The 18,523-nt window shown below is 34.9% G+C and overlaps 2 protein-coding genes across 2 annotated transcripts in view; one reads left to right on the plus strand and one right to left on the minus strand.

Annotated features, from left to right (window-relative positions):
- Positions 1 to 8,205, plus strand: part of OSGEPL1 (O-sialoglycoprotein endopeptidase like 1) — a 30,758-nt gene extending 22,553 nt beyond the window's left edge. The window contains exon 9 of the mRNA XM_047085111.1: positions 8,172 to 8,205. The gene's annotated coding sequence lies outside the window, so the exon portion shown is untranslated. The remainder of the gene's footprint in view (positions 1 to 8,171) is intronic.
- Positions 1 to 18,523, minus strand: part of ANKAR (ankyrin and armadillo repeat containing) — a 69,006-nt gene that overhangs the window by 10,197 nt on the left and 40,286 nt on the right. Inside the window, exons 12-16 of the mRNA XM_047085110.1 lie at positions 13,901 to 14,142; positions 13,578 to 13,731; positions 13,332 to 13,493; positions 7,891 to 7,997; positions 6,117 to 6,239 (exon numbers count right to left, since the gene is read on the minus strand). Coding sequence (XP_046941066.1) covers positions 6,117 to 6,239; positions 7,891 to 7,997; positions 13,332 to 13,493; positions 13,578 to 13,731; positions 13,901 to 14,142 — 788 coding nt within the window. The remainder of the gene's footprint in view (positions 1 to 6,116; positions 6,240 to 7,890; positions 7,998 to 13,331; positions 13,494 to 13,577; positions 13,732 to 13,900; positions 14,143 to 18,523) is intronic.

Below are 18,523 nucleotides of genomic sequence, written 5' to 3' on the forward strand. Positions count from 1 at the left end.
GCATACTATATATTACATGTTATGCATTGTGGGATGGTCTCTATCATCTCTCAAAATAAGTTCATTTGTAAAATTCTGTACTATATCCTAAGAGGGAAACAAAAGAAAGATGATTTAAAAATCACATTTTAATTTTCTGGGACTTGGCAAACAGAGCAAAAGCCAATTCTTAGAGTCTGTTCACTTGCCAAAGATGAACAAGTATGGTAGATCTTCCAGAAAGACCCAAAAGATAGAACTTTATCACTAAATCTTATTTTTAATATTTTGCTTGAACAGTATAGTACAGAGAGAACCATTAATCTTAGCGAGTTTTCTTCTTTTGGTGTTAATCATTACATAAAAGTGCTATATGTGCATACTAAAATATTTACCAATAAAATTATATGATGCCTGAGATTTTCTTGAAAAATAATATAGGAAGAGCAAGTGGATATATAGATGAAATAAAACTGGCCATGAATTGATAAGTGCTGAAACTGGGTCATAGGAATATTTAAGTTCATTGTGCTACTCTTTTATTCTGTATGTGTTTGAAATTTTCCATAATAAAAATTATGTACACACAAAGTAGTCACCTGGCCATAAGCAAGAAGAAAAGTATTAGGAATACACAAAAGAACAGGGTCCAGTGAATGAAGCAGGTGGGAACAGGCTGAGAAGAAAAGGAGAATGATTAAGAGCAGAATGAGTAGTAGAAGAAAAAGGAGAAGGGTGTCCCTGAGGAATGAGCAATGAGAATAAAATGTGGAATGAACAGAGAGAGAAGAAAGGTGGCTTAAAGAGTCAGTCAGACACAAATTCAGTCTCCTCACCCTATATTCCCCATATTATTACAGCAGCACATCTCCATTTTTTCATATACCACAGTACAGTAGAAATCTATATATTAATAAATAATGCTTTGAGTTCATTTCTCCCCCATAGCCCTCTTTTTTTCCTCCCAAATCTAAAACTGACAGTTGGCAGCTTTCTTCCCTAATTGCTAAATGCCCTATAGACAACAAAAGTTCTCAAATTTCTCTAGGGTTAGTGGTATCCAAAGTATGGCCCATGGACCAATGACAGTCGACAAAATGGTTGACATCAGGATTACAAAAACTGGGAATTCGAATTTAAAAGGAACAGCTCTTCCTTATAGTTAAATACCAACTAATAAATTTAGAAAGATGTTTATGGCAGCATTATCAACAATAGCCAAATTATGTAAAGATCCCAAATGTCCATTGCCTGATGAATGAATAAAGATGTGGTGTATATGTATATATACAATGGTATATTACTCAGCCGTAAAAAGAATGAATCTTGCCATTTGCAAGGATGTGGATGGAGCTAGAAAGTAGTATGCTAAGCGAAATAAGTCAGTCAGAGAAAGGCAAATACCATATGATTTCACTCATAGGTGGAATTTAAGAAGTAAAACAAACATAGAGGGGAATAAAACAGAGGAAAACCAAGAAACAGACTCTTAACTATAGAGAACAAACTGATCGTGACAAGAAGGGAAGTGGGTGGGGAGATGGGTTGAGTAGATGATGGGGATTAAGGAGGGCACTTGTAGTGAGGACCGGTGTTGTACGTAAGTGATGAATCACTACATTGTACACCTGAAACTAATAGTACACTGCATGTTAACTAACTGGAATTTAAGTATAAATTTGATTAAAAAAAAAAAAGGAGAACTTTTGAAAAAAATTGTCGTTAGCCAAATACCACAGTAATCATTGCTGCATCAGTAGATGCTAAAATTGTTGAGCAAAAGTACATGCAAAACAGAATATTTTCATAGGCTCAAAATGTCTCACCTTAAGATACTTATTAAAAAAGGGAAGTACAGTGACTTTACAGTGGAGAAATATGGCAGATACTACCTTAACCAAGTACCCAAAGTTAACATTGCCAGTTATAAGACATAACAGCACCATGTACCTCCTGAAATGATGCACTAGGCAGGTGAATGAAGAAGACCACATCATTTCTATGGTATTCTTGCCAAAATGCATAACCTCAATTTAATCATGAGAAAACATCAGATAACTCAAATTGAAGGGCATTCTACAAAGTAACTGGTGTGGACTCATCAAAAATGTCAAAATCATGAAAGACCTGTAAAATCATGAAAAACAAAGGACCGAGTTTCACAGATTGAAGGAAACTAAAGGGACATGACAAATAGATGTAATGTGAGATCCTAGATTGCATTCTGGGACAGAAAAAGGACACTGCTGAGAAAATTGGCAAAATTTAAATAAAGTTTGCAGATTAGTTAATAGTATGGTATCAATGTTAATTGCTGGTTGACATCCAGGAAAGCGGGATGAAGGATATGCTAGAACACTCTACTATTTTTGCAAAATTTTGGAAAACCTAAAATTATTGCAAAATTTAAAGTTTTTGTTGTTTTAATTATCCTACCCATTACAGATTGCTGGGGGAAGGCTTTCCTTTATCACAAAGTTTGAGAAGCACCACTAGAATAGTGGGCGACTGAGAGTTGAAAGGTCATAAAATTTCAAATTTCATAAAATTTCAAAAAGAAAAATTTTGATGCGTCCAGGACAGAAGAGATTTGTTTATTGGCTCTCTAAGCATTAAAATTGCTACCTTTCAACTGTATCAAGAGATGCAGCAGGGCATTATATCATAATCAAGGGGTCTATCCACTAAGAAGACCTAACAATTGTAAACATTTATCCACCAAATGTGGAAGCACCCAAATATATAAATCAATTAATCACAATCACAAACTCATCAATAGTAATACCATAATAGTAGGAGACTTCAGCACCCCACTCACAGCAATGGACAGATCATCTAATCAAAAAATCAACAAGGAAACAATGGCTTTGAATGACACACTGGACCAGATGGACTTAACATATATTCAGAACATTTCCTCCTAAAGCAGCAGAATATACATTCTTCTCCAGTGCACATGGAACGTTCTCCAGAATAGACCATATACTGGGACACAAATCAGCCCTAAGTAAGTGCAAAAAGATCGAGATCATACCATGCATATTTTCAGACCACACCCCTATGAAACTTGAAATCAACCACAAGAAAAAATTTGGAAAGGTAACAAATACTTGGAGACTGAAGAGCATCCTACTAAAGAATGAATGGGCTAACCAAGCAGTTAAAGAGGAAATTAGAAAGTATATGGAAGTCAATGAAAATGATAACACCACAACCTAAAACCTCTGGGATGCAGCAAAGGTCATAAGAGGAAAGTATATAGCAATCCAGACCCTACTAAAGAAGGAAGAAAGATCTCTGATACACAACCTAACCTTACACCTTAAGGAGCTGGGAAAAGAACAGCAAATAAAACCCCAAACCAACAGAAGACAGGAAATAACAAAGATTAGAGCAGAAATTAATGCTATTGAAACAAATCAACAACAACAACAACAACAAAACCAGTAGAACAGATCGATGAAATCAGAAGCTGGTTCTTTAAAAGAATTAAAATTGATAAACCACTAACCAGTTTGATTAAAAAGAAAAAAGAAAGGACCCAAATGAATAAAATCAAGAATGAAAGAGGAGAGATCACAACCAACACAGCAGAAATAAAAACAATAATAAAAGAATATTGTAAGCAATTATATGCCAATAAAATGGGTAATCTGGAAGAAATGGACAAATTCCTAGAAACATATACACTACAAAAACTGAAACAGGAAGAAATAGAAAATTTGAACAGACCCATAACCAGTAAGGAAATCGAATTAGTAATCAAAAATCTGCCAAAAAACAAGAGTCCAGGGCCAGATGGCTTTCCAGGGGAATTCTACCAAACACTTAAGGAAGAGTTAACACCTATTCTCTTGAAGGTGTTCCAAAAAATAGAAATGGAAGGAAAACTTCCAAACTCTATGAAGCCAGCATTACCTTGATTCCAAACCCAGACAGAGACCCCACTAAAAAAGGAGAACTATAGACCCATTTCCCTGATGAACATGGATGCAAAATCCTCAACAAGATATTAGCCAACCGGCTCCAAAAATACATTAAAAAAATTATTCACCACGACCAAGTGGGATTTATACCTGGGATGCAGGGCTCGTTCAATATCTGCAAAACAATTAAAGTGATTCATCCCATCAATAAAAGAAAGGACAAGAACCGTATGATCCTCTCAATAGATGCAGAAAAAGCATTTGACAAAATACAGCAGCCTTTCTTGATAAAAACCCTCAAGAAAGTAGGGATAGAAGGAACATACCTCGAGATCATAAACACCATATATGAATGACCCAACACTAATATCCTTAATGGGGAAAAACTGAGAGCTTTCCCCCTAAGGTCAGGAAGGGATGTCCATTCTCATCACTGTTATTCAACATAGTATTGGAAGTCTTAGCCTCTGCAACCAGACAACACAAATAAAAAGGCATCCAGGTCGGCCAGGAGGAGGTCAAACTTTCTGTCTTTGAAGATGACATGATACTCTATATGGAAAATCCAAAAGATTACACCAAAAAACTGCTAGAACTGATTCATGAATTCAGCCAAGTTGCAGGATATAAAATCAACGCACAGAAATCGGTTGCATTCCTATACACTAACAATGAAGTGACAGAAAGAGAAATCAAGGAATCAATCCCATTTACAGTTGCACAAAAAAACCCATAAAATACCTAGGAATAAATCTAACCAAAATCTATATGCTGAAAACTATAGAAAGCTTATGAAAGAAATTGAAGGAGACACAAAAAAAATGGAAAAAGATTCCATGCTCCTGGATAGGAAGAACAAATATTGTTAAAATGTCGATACTACCCAAAGCAATCTACATATTCAATGCAATGCCTATCAAAATAACACCAGCATTCTTCACAGAGCTAGAACAAATAATCCTAAAATGTGTATGGAACCAGAAAAGACCCCGAATAGCCAAAGCAATCTTGAAAAAGAAAACCAAAGCAGGAGGCATCACAATCCCAGACTTCAAGGTATACTACAAAGCTGTAATCATCAAGACAGTAGGGTACTGGCACAAGAACAGACACTCAGATCAATGGAACAGAATAGAGAACCCAGAAATGGACCCACAAATGAATGGCCAACTAATCTTTGACAAAGCAGGAAAGAATATCCAATGGAATAAAGACAGTCTCTTCAGCAAGTGGTACTGGGAAAACTGGACAGCGACATGCAGAAGAATGAACCTGGACCTCTTTCTTACACCATACATAAAAATAAACCCGAAATGATTGAAAAACCTCAATATAAGACAGGAAGCCATTAAAATCCTAGAGGAGAAAGCAGGCAAAAACCTTTTTGATCTTGGCCATACCAACTTCTTACTCATCATGTCTCCGGAGGCAAGGGAAACAAAAGCAAAAATGAACTACTATGACCTCATCAAAATAAAAAGCTTCTGCACAAGGAAACAATCAGCAAAACTGAAAGGCAACCGACAGAATGGGAGAGGATATTTGTAAATGACATATCAGATAAAGGGTTAGTATCCAAAATCTATAAAGAACGTATCAAACTCAACACCCAAAAAACAAATAATCCGGTGAAGAAATTTGAATGGAATGGAATTGGATGGAATTGGAGAGTATTATGCTGAGTGAAATTAGTCAGTCAGAGAAAGACAAAAATCATATGACTTCACTCATATGAGGTCTTTAAGAGACAAAACAGATGAACATAAGGGAAGGGAAACAAAAATAACATAAAAACAGGGAGGGGTACAAAACATAAGAGACTCATAAATATGTAGAACAAACTGAGGGTTACAGGAGGGGTTGTGGGAGGGGAGATGGGCTAAATGGGTAAGGGGCACTAAGGAATCTACTCCTGAAATCATTGTTGCACTATATGCTAACTAATTTAGATGTAAATTTTTAAAAATAAAAAATAAAATATAAAATATAAATAAATAAATAAATAGAAAAAAATTGCTACCTTTCAAAGATGAAATAAGTCAACTATGAAAAATATGGAACAATATTTCATTATTACAAACTAATGATCTACCAAAGAGATTTTACATTTCTTATGTAATATATTTAAATATTGCTGTGCAAAAGACATAATTTGAGGATATGGTCTAAAAGCCATTCTACATGAGCTTTAACATTTTGTAAAGGCATTACCTTATCTTGTGAGTGAAGAAGATGAAGGACATCGGCATACTTAAATCCTTCATTTTCTTGTAATTCATTCTGTAACAGATCATTCCCTAGGACAATGCATGCCAAGGAAAATGCCACTTCAACCTAAGTATGTAGATATTAGTTTATTTTTCACTCATGGTTTATCAAATGACATATTTCATTATACAAACATTTATATGGGATATACTAATTCAACTGTGTAATTCATTGATTCCAATTCTCTAATAATAGAGAGGCATTTACAATATCCAAAGCAATGTCCCTAGCAATTTTTAACAGCTGGGAAAATATCCTTCCTAAGTGTGCCATCACCAACACAAAGCTCCGTTTGAGAGGTGGGGGGGAGCAACCAGAGCCAGCAGGAAATGTGAGGAGGTATTATCTTAAGTGCATAGTTGTATCCTTTCCACATCTAAAAGAGAATTTTTTTTTTTTTTTAAATCCTGGCCTGGAATAAAAAACTGTTTTGAACTGCTTGTTAGCTGTTGACCATTGAATTCTAAGGCTTCAATGGAAGGCTTATCAATTAAGGAAAAAATTCCCAAGACTGGGAAGTAGTCCTGAAGAATAGTTTTGCTCTAGTTCCAGGGTCATTTAATTCACATTCTGAAGCCTTTTAGGAGGATGTAAATGAACTTTGTTTATTTTCGGGACTCAAGATAAGTTTTTTAAGATTACATTATGCACTTCTATGAAAAATGTTATGAATTTGAACAGCATGCTTATTATTTCAAAAGTATTTTGTTTACTATCGCATCTTATTTGAAGAAAAGTATTGAAATGTATTGATGTTATGTTTTTAACAAGTTGAAGAACTCATTGAAAGCATATACTGAAATATGGATGGGCACAATAAAAGTAAACTGTTTAAAACATGAAAATGCATGTTTTAAAATAAAAATGTATTTTTATGTGGCAAATTCCATGGTCTTCTGAAATTTATTTGTACTTTGAAAGTCAGTGTAGTTTTTCATATAATTCAAGCCAAAAAATTGCAAGAATATGCTCCTTCCATTTCCCTAATCAACTCTATAATAGAATAATCTCTTTCATAACCAGAAAAGCTGCATAACTTCTAACATCTTTTCTGATAACACATTTCTTAAAAGAAATAATTCTGTATTTGCTTACATATTTCTGTTTTCTCATTTCCAGCAGAACTCATACCTAATTTTGAAGAGAAAATGTATTTTTTGTTGTTATAATTTCCTGCCTGGCCAACTCTAGATGTCATAAATCTCCAAAGGATTTGAATATATGCAAATGTCATTTTATTAAAGGCAGTTCACTAGAAGTAAATAGAGTGAATGACTCTTAAACAGCTTGTAAGATATTTGTAATGTTCACGTTGGTAGAGGTAGGACTGTTTTGATGGTTAACATTGACAGGAATCACTTAAATTTGAGAATTTTTGCTACATAAATCACATATCCTCATCATCCCCACCCAGTTTTAGCAATCAATATCTGAGGAAGTAGGGAAGAAATTCTGTGAATAACCAAATATCTGAGGAATAAAATTTTGATGAGTAAGGACACAAGACTTAATTATTTGAAAATTTATTATTTTAATAAAATTAACTTTATCTTTACTACTATATTTATAAAGCAACTCTTTTATTTTAAACTTTTAGGATAGGTTAAATTTTTCTAGTATACTTGTGAACTTGCATGAAGATACAGTTTATTCTCAGAAAGTCATATTTCTGTTAATTTTTACTGTATCAGAAAAAATATTGAAACCATTTATATACCTTAATGTTAGGAGAAGGGTGATTTCTCAGTAAATGAATAAGTACTGGAAAGGCATTTTCCTCTACAACAAATTGTTGACTGATGGGATTACTTGTATGGGCAACACCTATAAGAACATACATGTCAATAAGATAATATTTCTTTCTATCTTAGAAATGGTAAGGTCAAAAATAGCTTGGTGTATTTGGCTGATAAAGTGTTCTAGCATAATATGGTTAATAAGTTACAAAAGGAAATGCTGTGTCAACACTATTTTACCTGAATTTTTTTTTTTTTTAAGTAGGCACCACACCCTGCATGGAGCCCAATGTGGGACTCAGACTTATAACCCTGAGATCAAGACCTGAGCCGAGATCAAGAGTTGGATGCTTAACGGACTGAGCCACCCAGGTGCCCCCTGAATTAATTTTTTTAAAAGGCAGAATGAATAAACATGGAAAAATTACTATTAGAAGTGTGGATGTTTTTCTAATAGTCACAAAACAAAGAAATAAGAATGCTAGACTATCAAGGAATAAAAGTATAATAGCTATCACTTTTTGAAGATTTTTATTTGCAAAGTACTTTACAGGTGCTATTGTATTCCATAAAAAATTATTTTTATAAAAATGACTAGAGTAAATCACCTGGTTAAAAATTCTAGATTCCTTAAATACACATACTAAAAAGATAACCTTACTGTCTCCTTTTATAACATAATACTTTAAATTGTAGGCCTAATTTCAATTTAAAAGTCATCTCTGTCTAGTGAACATGTATAAATAATTGTAATTCTTTTATTTTGCCATCAAAAATCACAACACATACACTGAGGGTTTATATACTTAAATATAAATACAAGATCAGACCTGTCTCTGACCAATGAAGGAAGTCACCTACTTAGTATCATCTGGGGAAGTTTGAAGGAACTGCAGGTAATAGAAAGAGCAAAGAACATGTTTGTTTCCTTGTCCCTAGTCCCCCACTGACCACCCAGGAATATACACAGACACTGATTACATGAATATTCTTCCTTCCTTCCTTCCTTCCTTCCTTCCTTCCTTCCTTCCTCCCTCCCTCCCTTCCTCCCTCCCTCCCTTTCTTTCTTTCTTTCTTTCTTTCTTTCTTTCTTTCTTTCTCTCTTTCTCTCTTTCTCTCTTTCTCTCTTTCTCTCTCTCTCCTCTCTCTCCCTCTTTCTTTCTTTCTTTCTTTCTTTCTTTCTTTCTTTCTTTCTTTTAGAAAGACAGGGCCCACTTGTGAGCAGAGTAGGGGGGAAGGTAGAGGGAGGGAAAGAGGGTGAGAGAGAGAGAGAATGAGAGAGAGAGAATCTTAAGCAGGTTCCCCACCCAGCATGGCACCTGATGCAGGGCTAGATCTCACAACCCTGAGATCATGACCTGAGCCGAAACCAAGAGTCAGACACTTAACTGACTTAGCCACCCAGGGGCCCCACATGAATATTCTTGATTCAGCTGGCAGATATTGAATGCCTAATGTACCAGGAATTGAAGTAGGAATTAGGACTAAAAAGAGAAATTAGAATGTCTGCCCCGAAGGAGTTTATAGGGGAAGCAACTATATACATGCGGTAAGTGCTTTAACAGAGGTAGAGAAAAATACACTGGAATCACAGAAAGGGGATTGCTCACTTCAGAGTAGGTGGAAAAGGAGTAAGCAGGGAGATTTCCCAGGGTTAAGGTGCTGTAGGTAGGTCCCCTCAGAATGAATAGCTTTAATAATAATGATTATGATAAGATGATGGTGGTGTGAAAAGAAGAAAACCCTCAAATCTTTGATTTTTCACATGTTAATAGTGAGATGAAACTCCATTAGGTTGGGAAAAGAACCACTATAAGAAGTAAGCTGAACAATTCTCACAGCTCACACAGGGCTAAGAATGGTTTGTGCTCTATGGCCAGAGTTCAGATACGTCATAACTCAAGGGATTATACAAGGAATTGAGTCCTTGGAACTATATCATCCTAATAGTGGAGTTAGGTTAGTTCCAGAGTAAACGCTACTCTAGACTTGTGCTAACAAAGCTTGAAAGCTAGCTGAAAAAGGATCAAACTGATCCCAAGTAAGATAATCACATGCCAGAACAGAACCTAACTGTTTACAGGAAGACCATAAAATCCAGCATCTATCAGTTTACAACTCACAATGTCCAGCATTCAATCAAAGTTTATTATGCATGATTTAAAAATAATACCTAAGATAAAATGTGTACAAAAACTGTGTATTGGAAACTAGGAATCATTGCTGAGATATATTAAAGAAGACCTAAGCAAGTAGAGAGATACGCTGTGTTTATGGATTGGGAGACTTTGAAACAACTTTGAAAAAGAATAGCAAAGTTGAAGGACTTATACTTCCTGCTTTCCAGATTTACTGTAAACTTCCAATAATTAAGACAGTGAGTGAGTATAGCATAAAGATAGACAAATATGTAAATAGAATGGAATAAAAAGTCCAGAAATAGACCCACAAAAATTCAGTGGAGGAAAAGATAATCTTTTCAATAAGTGGGCTAAAGCAATTGGATAGCCATATGCAAAAAAAATAATAATAAATGTCAGCCATATGCAAAAATTAACTTATATGGATCATATATCTAAACAGAGGAAAACAGAAAGCCTTTATGATCTTGAGTTTGGCAGAGGTTTCTTAAAGAGAACACAAAACTTATGAACTAAAAAATTTTAAATATCAATAAACTGGACTTAATCAAAATTAAAAACTTTTGCTCTTCAAAGAACCCTGTTACAGGGGCACCTGTGTGACTCAGTTGGTTAAGCGTCTGATTTCAGCTCATGTAATGATCTCGCAGTTCATGAGTTTGAGCCCTTGCTTCAGGCTCTCTGCTGTTAGTGCTGTCAGTGCAGAGCCCGCTTCTGATCCTCTGTCTCTCTCGCTCTCTGCCCTTCCCCCATCTCACATATGCTCTTTCTCTCTCTCTCTCTCTCAAAAATGAACATTAAAAAAAATAAAAAGACCCTGTCCCAAAAATGGAAGGACCCACCCAGACTGGGAAAAATATATGCTAAACATACATCTAACAGAGGATTTGTATCTAGAATATATAAGGAATGCTTACAACTCAATAAGACATCACAATTTTTAAAATGGGCAAGATATCTGAACACTTTACCAAAAAGGATATACAAATGGCAAATGAGCACATGAAAAGATGTTCTGCATCACTAATCATTAGGGAAATGCAAGTTAAAACCGCAATGAGATTTACTGCACACCCACTAACTACAATGGCTAAAATCCTAATACTAAGTGATGGCAAGTATGTGAAGCTCTTGGATTCTCACACACTGCTAGGAGGAATGCAAAGTTAAAACACAATGTTGAAAAACCATCTGGCAGTTTCTCTAAAAGTTAAACAAACACCTCCCATATGATCCAGCAATCCTACTTTTAGGTGTTTACCCCCCAAAAATGAAAATATTTGTGTCTGTACAAAAACTTATACACAAATGTTCATAGCAATTTTATTTACAATAGCAAGAAACTGTAAACAATCTAAATGTCCATCAATGGGTGCATGGATAAATAAATCACAGAATATCCATTTTATTAATCAGGATTTTCCAGAAAAACAGAACCAACAAGATATGTATGTAGGTAGTTAGGTAGGTAGGTAATAAGTATGTATATCATAAGGCATAAAATTATCCATCATACCATACAATGGAATACTACTCAGCATTATAAAAGTGAACTATTGGTATACAAAATAATATGCATAAATATCAAAATAACTGAGTGAAAGAAGCAAGAAAAAAAGTATACCTGTATATCCATCTACGTAAAATTCTAGAAAATACAAACTAATCTCTAATGATGGAAAACAGATCAGTGGTTCTCTGGGAATGGGAGTATAAAGAGGGAGGGATTACAAAGGCACACAATGAAACCATTGGGGGTGATGGTTATGTTCATTGATTGTGGTGATGGATATACAGCTGAAAGCATATGTCAAAATTCATCAAATTGTACAGTTTAATGTGTTTTTAAAGTTTATTTATTTATTTTGAGACAGCATGCACAGGGGAAGAGCAGAGAGAGGGAAAAAGAGAGAATCCTAAGCAGTCTCTGTGCTGACAGCACGGAGCCTGATGTGGGACTCAATCTCACAAATTGTGAGATCATGACCTGAGTCAAAATTAAGAGTCAGACGCTTAACTAACTGAGCCACCCAGACACCCCCAGTTGAATGTATTTTTATATTTTATGCTATTATATATTTTATTTAAATATTTTATTGTATGTAAATTATGTCAATATTTAAACACCCACATTTAAATTTTTCTAGGTATGTAAAGAAGTAGGAAAATATAGTTCATAATCAAGAAAAAAAAATCAACCAATAGAAAGAGACCCAGAGATGATATAGATGCTAGAACTAGTTACAGAGAAGTTAAAACAGCCATTTTAATTATATTACATATGTTCAAGACCATAGAAGAAAACATGAACATGATAAGGAAGAAAAAAGAAGGTGTGTGTGTGTGTATATAACGAGTCTAAACTAGTAAATTTGAAATGAGTTTTCTTCTGTAGTTCTACTGGAGAATCCTTTGTCTATGGCAAATGTAGACAGCTTTGAAGTGAACTAATGAGAAGCAATTGCACATGCGCGCACACACACAAGGTATCTTTGTATATATGTTATCATCTATTAAAATTTTAGAAAGATCTATAATGTATACCAGAGGTTTGGACTGAAAAAAGACACATTATTTTGTCTGACTGATTGCCTTGGAGTTTAATGAATTTCTGCAAGGTAGTTTTTTCAAGTGAGGAGAAACAAATCTTTTTGGAACCAATTCCTACATTCTTCATTCAGCTAGACTATTTTTTGAGGAAATATAATCAACTAGAAAAAAAAAAGGGCTTTTTTTCTTATCTATAAGAAACAGTCTACAGTCAGCCCCACACATTCATGAAGGTCAGCAAAGAACCCAAATTTTTTATTTTTGGTTGATCAACCACTGACAGCACTTTTACAGATATCCCAAAAGGTTAACTCCTTTGCAATGAAAGGAACTAGACCTACTGGCCACTTTATAAAGAAAGAATCATTATGGAAAAAGACTGGAATTGAAAAATGTGCCCCAACATTAAGAATCCGTATAAAACATACAGTTCTTGAAATTCAAAAGAAGAAATATTTTTCTCTTACACTCAAAAAAAAAAAAAATGAGATTCTTTTAACTCAAAATAGCCAAGGATCATTGTCCTCATTACCCTTTATAACCAGAGTTAAAGGGAAAAATGGATATAAAATTATTAATTATACCACTTTTACTCATTAAGGTCTTGGAGAAATAAAAAAAAATGGTAATCCTTGAATAAATTAAATATGATTTAGGGCTCTATCAATGGGAACAGAGAGGAAGGGAAGAATCTTACTGATATTTTAAAAATTGAGGAAATAATTACAAACCAATACAAATGGACCCCACTGCTCTGATGACACTCAGAAGTGTGCCTTCAGCTATTTTATTGATCCTTAGTAAGCGAACCAATGGTGCAATTCCATTTCCTTCACATATTTGATTTTGATGCATCCTGCTGTCCTTACTTAGAGCTATGACTGCTTCACCTCCTGGTAAAGAAAAGCAAGAAACATGTCCGACACTTCAGTGTGCTGCTTTACATTGTGCAAATGGATGCATAGAAAAGAACTCACCAACATACTGCATTTTAGCTGATGGTGACAAAAGCATATTTATTATAAAGTTGTATCCAATCTGTTCTGCCATATACTTCTGTTGTTTCAGGGTTTGTCCTGCCAAGGCCCAAAGGGCTACAGCTCCTTGTTCCTTAACATCTATTTGAAATGCCTATTAAAAAAATATATTCCATTCTTTCAATGAGCATCGATTGAACACTGTAGGAATGTTTTATAAAATGTTTATTCTAGAATTGGTTTTAGTTTTCTTTTCACTTTACAAAATTCAATATTGAATACTTTGTCTAAGAAAAATGACAAGTAATCATAAAAATTCCTACCTTGAGGAGTTTTAAAAGATATTTACTTAATGATTTTTCCAGAAATTCTCTCTGTATGCATGGGTTGTCACTCGCCAGTGATTCCACAGCCATTGCACCCTTCACTTGGACACTAAGGTGTTTCCGTTTAAAAAGGGCCACCAGAGGAGGAATGGCTCCCTCTGAAGCCATAGCGTTCTGAACTTCCCTGTTGTCACGTGCCACCTCAGCAATCGTTGCAGAAGATACAGCCTTCAACACATCTTCAAATCAATCCAAGGAACAGTTAAATAAATCTTTTAAAAATATTTTAAAATGCAACTTATCATTGGATTCTCATAGAATCAAACTTATAGAGTGTGTAAAAATTTAGAAAATAAAGAAAAATAGAAATAAAACCACCCAGATTCTCACCACCCAAACACAAATATTTTGTTTATCTCATTAACTTTTATTTTTTTAAAAAAAGCCTACTTATTTATTCTGAGAGAGAGAGAGAGAGAGAGAGAAAGAGAGAGAGAGAGCAGGGGAGGGGCAGAGAGAGAGAAAAGTCCAAGCAGGTTCTGTGCTAAGAGCACAGAGCCTGATATGGGGATCGAACTCACAAACGCTGAGATCATGACCTGAGCAGAGTTCAAGAGTTGGACACTTAACCAACTGAGCCACCCAGGTGCCCTATTCTCATTCACTTTTTAAGTGAAAAGACATATTTAAATAATGTTCTGGACATATTTTATATAGTTGTACTATAAGCGCAATATCCTGCATTTTAATTTACAAGTAAAACATTTTCCCTTTCTTTATGAACATCGTCTCCCAAATATTCATTAATGAATGTATTACATTTCCTTAGCCATTCACATTTTTTTAAGTTTATTTATTTATTTTGAGAGAGAACAAGTGTGAATGGGAGAGGGGCAGAGAGAAAGGAAGAGAGACAATCCCAAGCAGGCTCCTGACTGATAGCACATGGCTCAATCTTATGAACCATGAACCAAAATCAAGAGCCGGACACCTAACTGACTGAGCCAGTCAGGCACACTGAGTGGTAGGAAAACCTCACATTAAAAAAAAAAAAAAAATACATGGTGTTTCCAACTTTTCACTGTTTTAAACAATGTTTAGGAGAAATGTTGGCACATAAGGTATTTTTCTTTCCTGTTTCTTCCCTTAGTATAGTGTCCCAGGAATTCCTGGAGTAATTTAATATATCACATTAAATTACTTTCCAAAATTGACCATTGCATCTTAGTCTTTCATAATCAGAGTATGAGCGTTTCAATGTTGCTGTATCTTTTTAAATATAGATATTATCATTAAGAATAAATACATAAATTTAGCTAATTTGATAGGCAAAAACTTGTATCTCCTATTTCATATTTTTGGTTACTGGTGAGACTACACAATTTCATATATGCTTTTTAACCAGTTGTACTTGTTCTCTTTAAAACTTACAGGAAAGTTTCAAGAATAAATCTGAGAACTCTCTCAAGATTTAGCAACAATTGATAGACATCCATCATTTTTTTAAACTTTTTTTTTTACTTTCTGTCACAGTATGATGTTTCAGACTCACCAATTCCTGCTCTGCTCTACCCCTGAAATAAACCATTTTTCCAAGAAGTTCTGGTTCCTTTTAATTAGGAATGGTACTTAGAAATCAAGATTTGAGTATTAGATGTGTTCATTGCTACTTAAGTATCATTTCTTCTAGACTCTTACTAGACAAGATTAGGAAAATGTATGTATTTCCAATGTTCCAATTCCAATCCAACCTCACAGGATTCTTTATTGCCTTCCTACATTCTTACAGTTCTTTTCACAGTGAGAACCCAAAACTATCAACATATTTATTCACATGTTCATTTCTACAATACTTTTAATACTTTAACAGTTCAGAGCTGTTTCATCCATATCACTATGAAATACAAATCCACTAAGAAGAATTCAAGATATGTTTGCAGGTTTTTTTTTATTCCCCTAGACTGAGGCTATATAGTGAAGTGCTATGTCAAAATTCACTTGTATTCATTTTTTTCTTCTTTTAAAATCTTTATGTCATCAATTTGAAATACAGTTGATGCTGTTTGGTTTCAATTTTAGTTTCCCCCTGGTAGCCTTATAGATCCTGTGTGTGTGTGTGTGTGTGTGTGTGTGTGTGTGTGTGTGTTTTAATATGTAAGACATATGTTTCAAAAAGTCAAAAAATGTACAGAAGTCATTTTTGTATCCAAACAGGCAGACTCAATCCAGCATTTGTTCTTTCATAGACTATTTGGGTTAGTTTTCTCTCTCTAGTAAGCCCTTATTGTTCATATCAATTTATATATATCACTTATATCAAATATACTAACTTTTTGCTATGAATATTTTCATCATTCAGTCATTTGTTTTTTCAGCAAATACTTTATTGAGGAGCTACTATATGCCAGGCACTGTCCTAGGCACTGGGAAACAGTGATGAACCAACAAGACAAAAGTTCTTGACCTGGTGGAGTAAGCCAAAAGCCAGAAGTATGAAATAGCAATAGGTTCCATACTACTTTAGAGTAAAATAAGACAGGAAGGGAGTGATAGGAAGATCATTTCCCTTTGGAATTGGAAGGTTAGAAGGACTTATAGACTATGATAGAAAGTTGAACTTTATCCTAGGTGACAAAGAGCTAGGGAATGACTTAAAAGAAAGTAAAGAGGGACAGGTGGCTCAGTCAGTCAGTTAAGTGTCAGACTCTTGGCTTCAGCTCAGCTCATGATCTTACAGTTTCATGAGTTCGAGCCCCATATCAGGCTCTGTGCTGGTGATGTGGAGCCTGCTTAGGATTCTCTGTGTTCCTCTCTCTCTCTGCCCCTCCCCTACTCATGCTGTCTCTCAAAATAAATAAATAAACTTTAAAAAAAATAAAGGAGGGAAAAGATATGATCAATTTGCATTTTACATACATCACTCCAGTAACACTTGGAATGTTGTTAAGCCCAATAGGTTAATAAAATTAAGAGAATGTGGGGGGATCATTCTTTCTCTTACCCCTTACTGCTATGTCAGTTCAAAAAGTGGAAATTACTTCTCTCACATCCCGCTCAGGCATGTTACTCATTTCCCCCATAAAAGGAATAGTGAGTTACATAATTTCTTAATTTGGAAAATGAGTCATTGCAAATGCATGCCTTGGGTTCTTTTGGGCACTGTTTTTATTTGTTTGCTATTTTCTCAAAGCAAGCAATAAGGCTGAAGTTTTGATCTCTATTTGATTCATGTGTTTATTATCAATTCTTCTAAAGGAAGAAGGGCTGTCTTAGCTCCTCAATAATCCAAACTAGCTCTAAAGCTCAGAGAGGTCAGGGATTTGGATACAGGACTAGAAAGAATAGATTCTAACCATAACAAAATTCTGAAGAGTAAATAGAATTGCTTGAGAGAATGTGCTGTGCGAAAAAAGAAAGGAGAAAAGAAAAGAAAAAAGAAAAGAAAAAGGAAAAGCAGCAAACCAAGAACAGATGCCCAAGGAACTGCCAACGTTAACAGTTAGGTGCAAGAAGAGGTGCCTGGGTGGCTCAGTTCAGTGTCCGACTTTGGCTCAAGTCATGATCTCATGAATTCGTGGGTTCAAGCCCCCCGTCTGGCTCTGTGCTGACAGCTTGGAGCCTGGAGCCTGCTTCAGATTCTCTGTCTCCCTCTCTCTCTGCCCCACCCCCCCACCCCCGCTCGTGCTCTGTCTCCCTCAAAAATAATAAGTAAACATTTTTAAAATGTTAAAAAAAAGAGGTGCAAGAAGCTTAATGGTAGAGGCAATCTTTATCTAAAACTCTTGCAAACAGAATTCCGAAATTTTCAGATTTTAGAAGATAATGAGTGCATATATTATGTATTACATAACATCCGGGAGAGTCTGGAGAAAACATTTCTGCAGTGAAATGTGTGAATAACCATTCTAAGAAGGATGAGGTGCTCTTTAAGTTTTGCTCAGATAGTTGGCAGTTGAAAAGTATTTTGTATACTTTCTGTTATATATTTCAATTGCCATGGTGGCCTCATGACACAGAACAGGAAAACTGTGTGCCACAGAAAAGATGAAATCTGACACATTGTAGGAATGAGAATATGCACGCAGGCACACACATATGTGGAAGAGTGTGAAATAAGCAGCTAAAGATGGGTGAAGCAAAGGCTTAAACCAAACTCAGCAGAGGTTGAGGAACTCCTGGAGGTAGGGGTCAAGACTAAGGAGATGTTAATGAATCCATAGTCTCAAGAAACTGCATGTGACTCTGCTTTGGGGCCATTTTACTTTAATGCATGAGATCTTAGAGTGGTTGAGAATGTTTAAGAGGATACTGGAATTAACAAAATTCCTTTGTGATCTCCTACAACTTGCCAAACCAGCTAACAGTCAGGAGAATTACTTGTTGAAGCACTAAAATTATAAATGAAGTACTTATAAGTTATAAACAAAGAGAAAAAAATAATTTCCTTTTTTTCCCAAAAATTATCTTCCTTGGAATGCGGAGATAATATAGATTATAGTGTAGGATGAATTACTTTCATTTAGATAAGGCAAGAGCACCAAAAGAAACAATTTCAACAATTTATTTCTATAGGTTTCTTTCATGAATGTATTTATTATTCATTCAAATTCTCTCTACAGT

Source organism: Lynx rufus, unplaced genomic scaffold, assembly GCF_022079265.1.
Source record: "Lynx rufus isolate CCGP_SWC_20201006 ecotype Redwood Valley unplaced genomic scaffold, mLynRuf1.p SCAF_2, whole genome shotgun sequence".
NCBI classification, from domain to species: domain Eukaryota; kingdom Metazoa; phylum Chordata; class Mammalia; order Carnivora; family Felidae; genus Lynx; species Lynx rufus.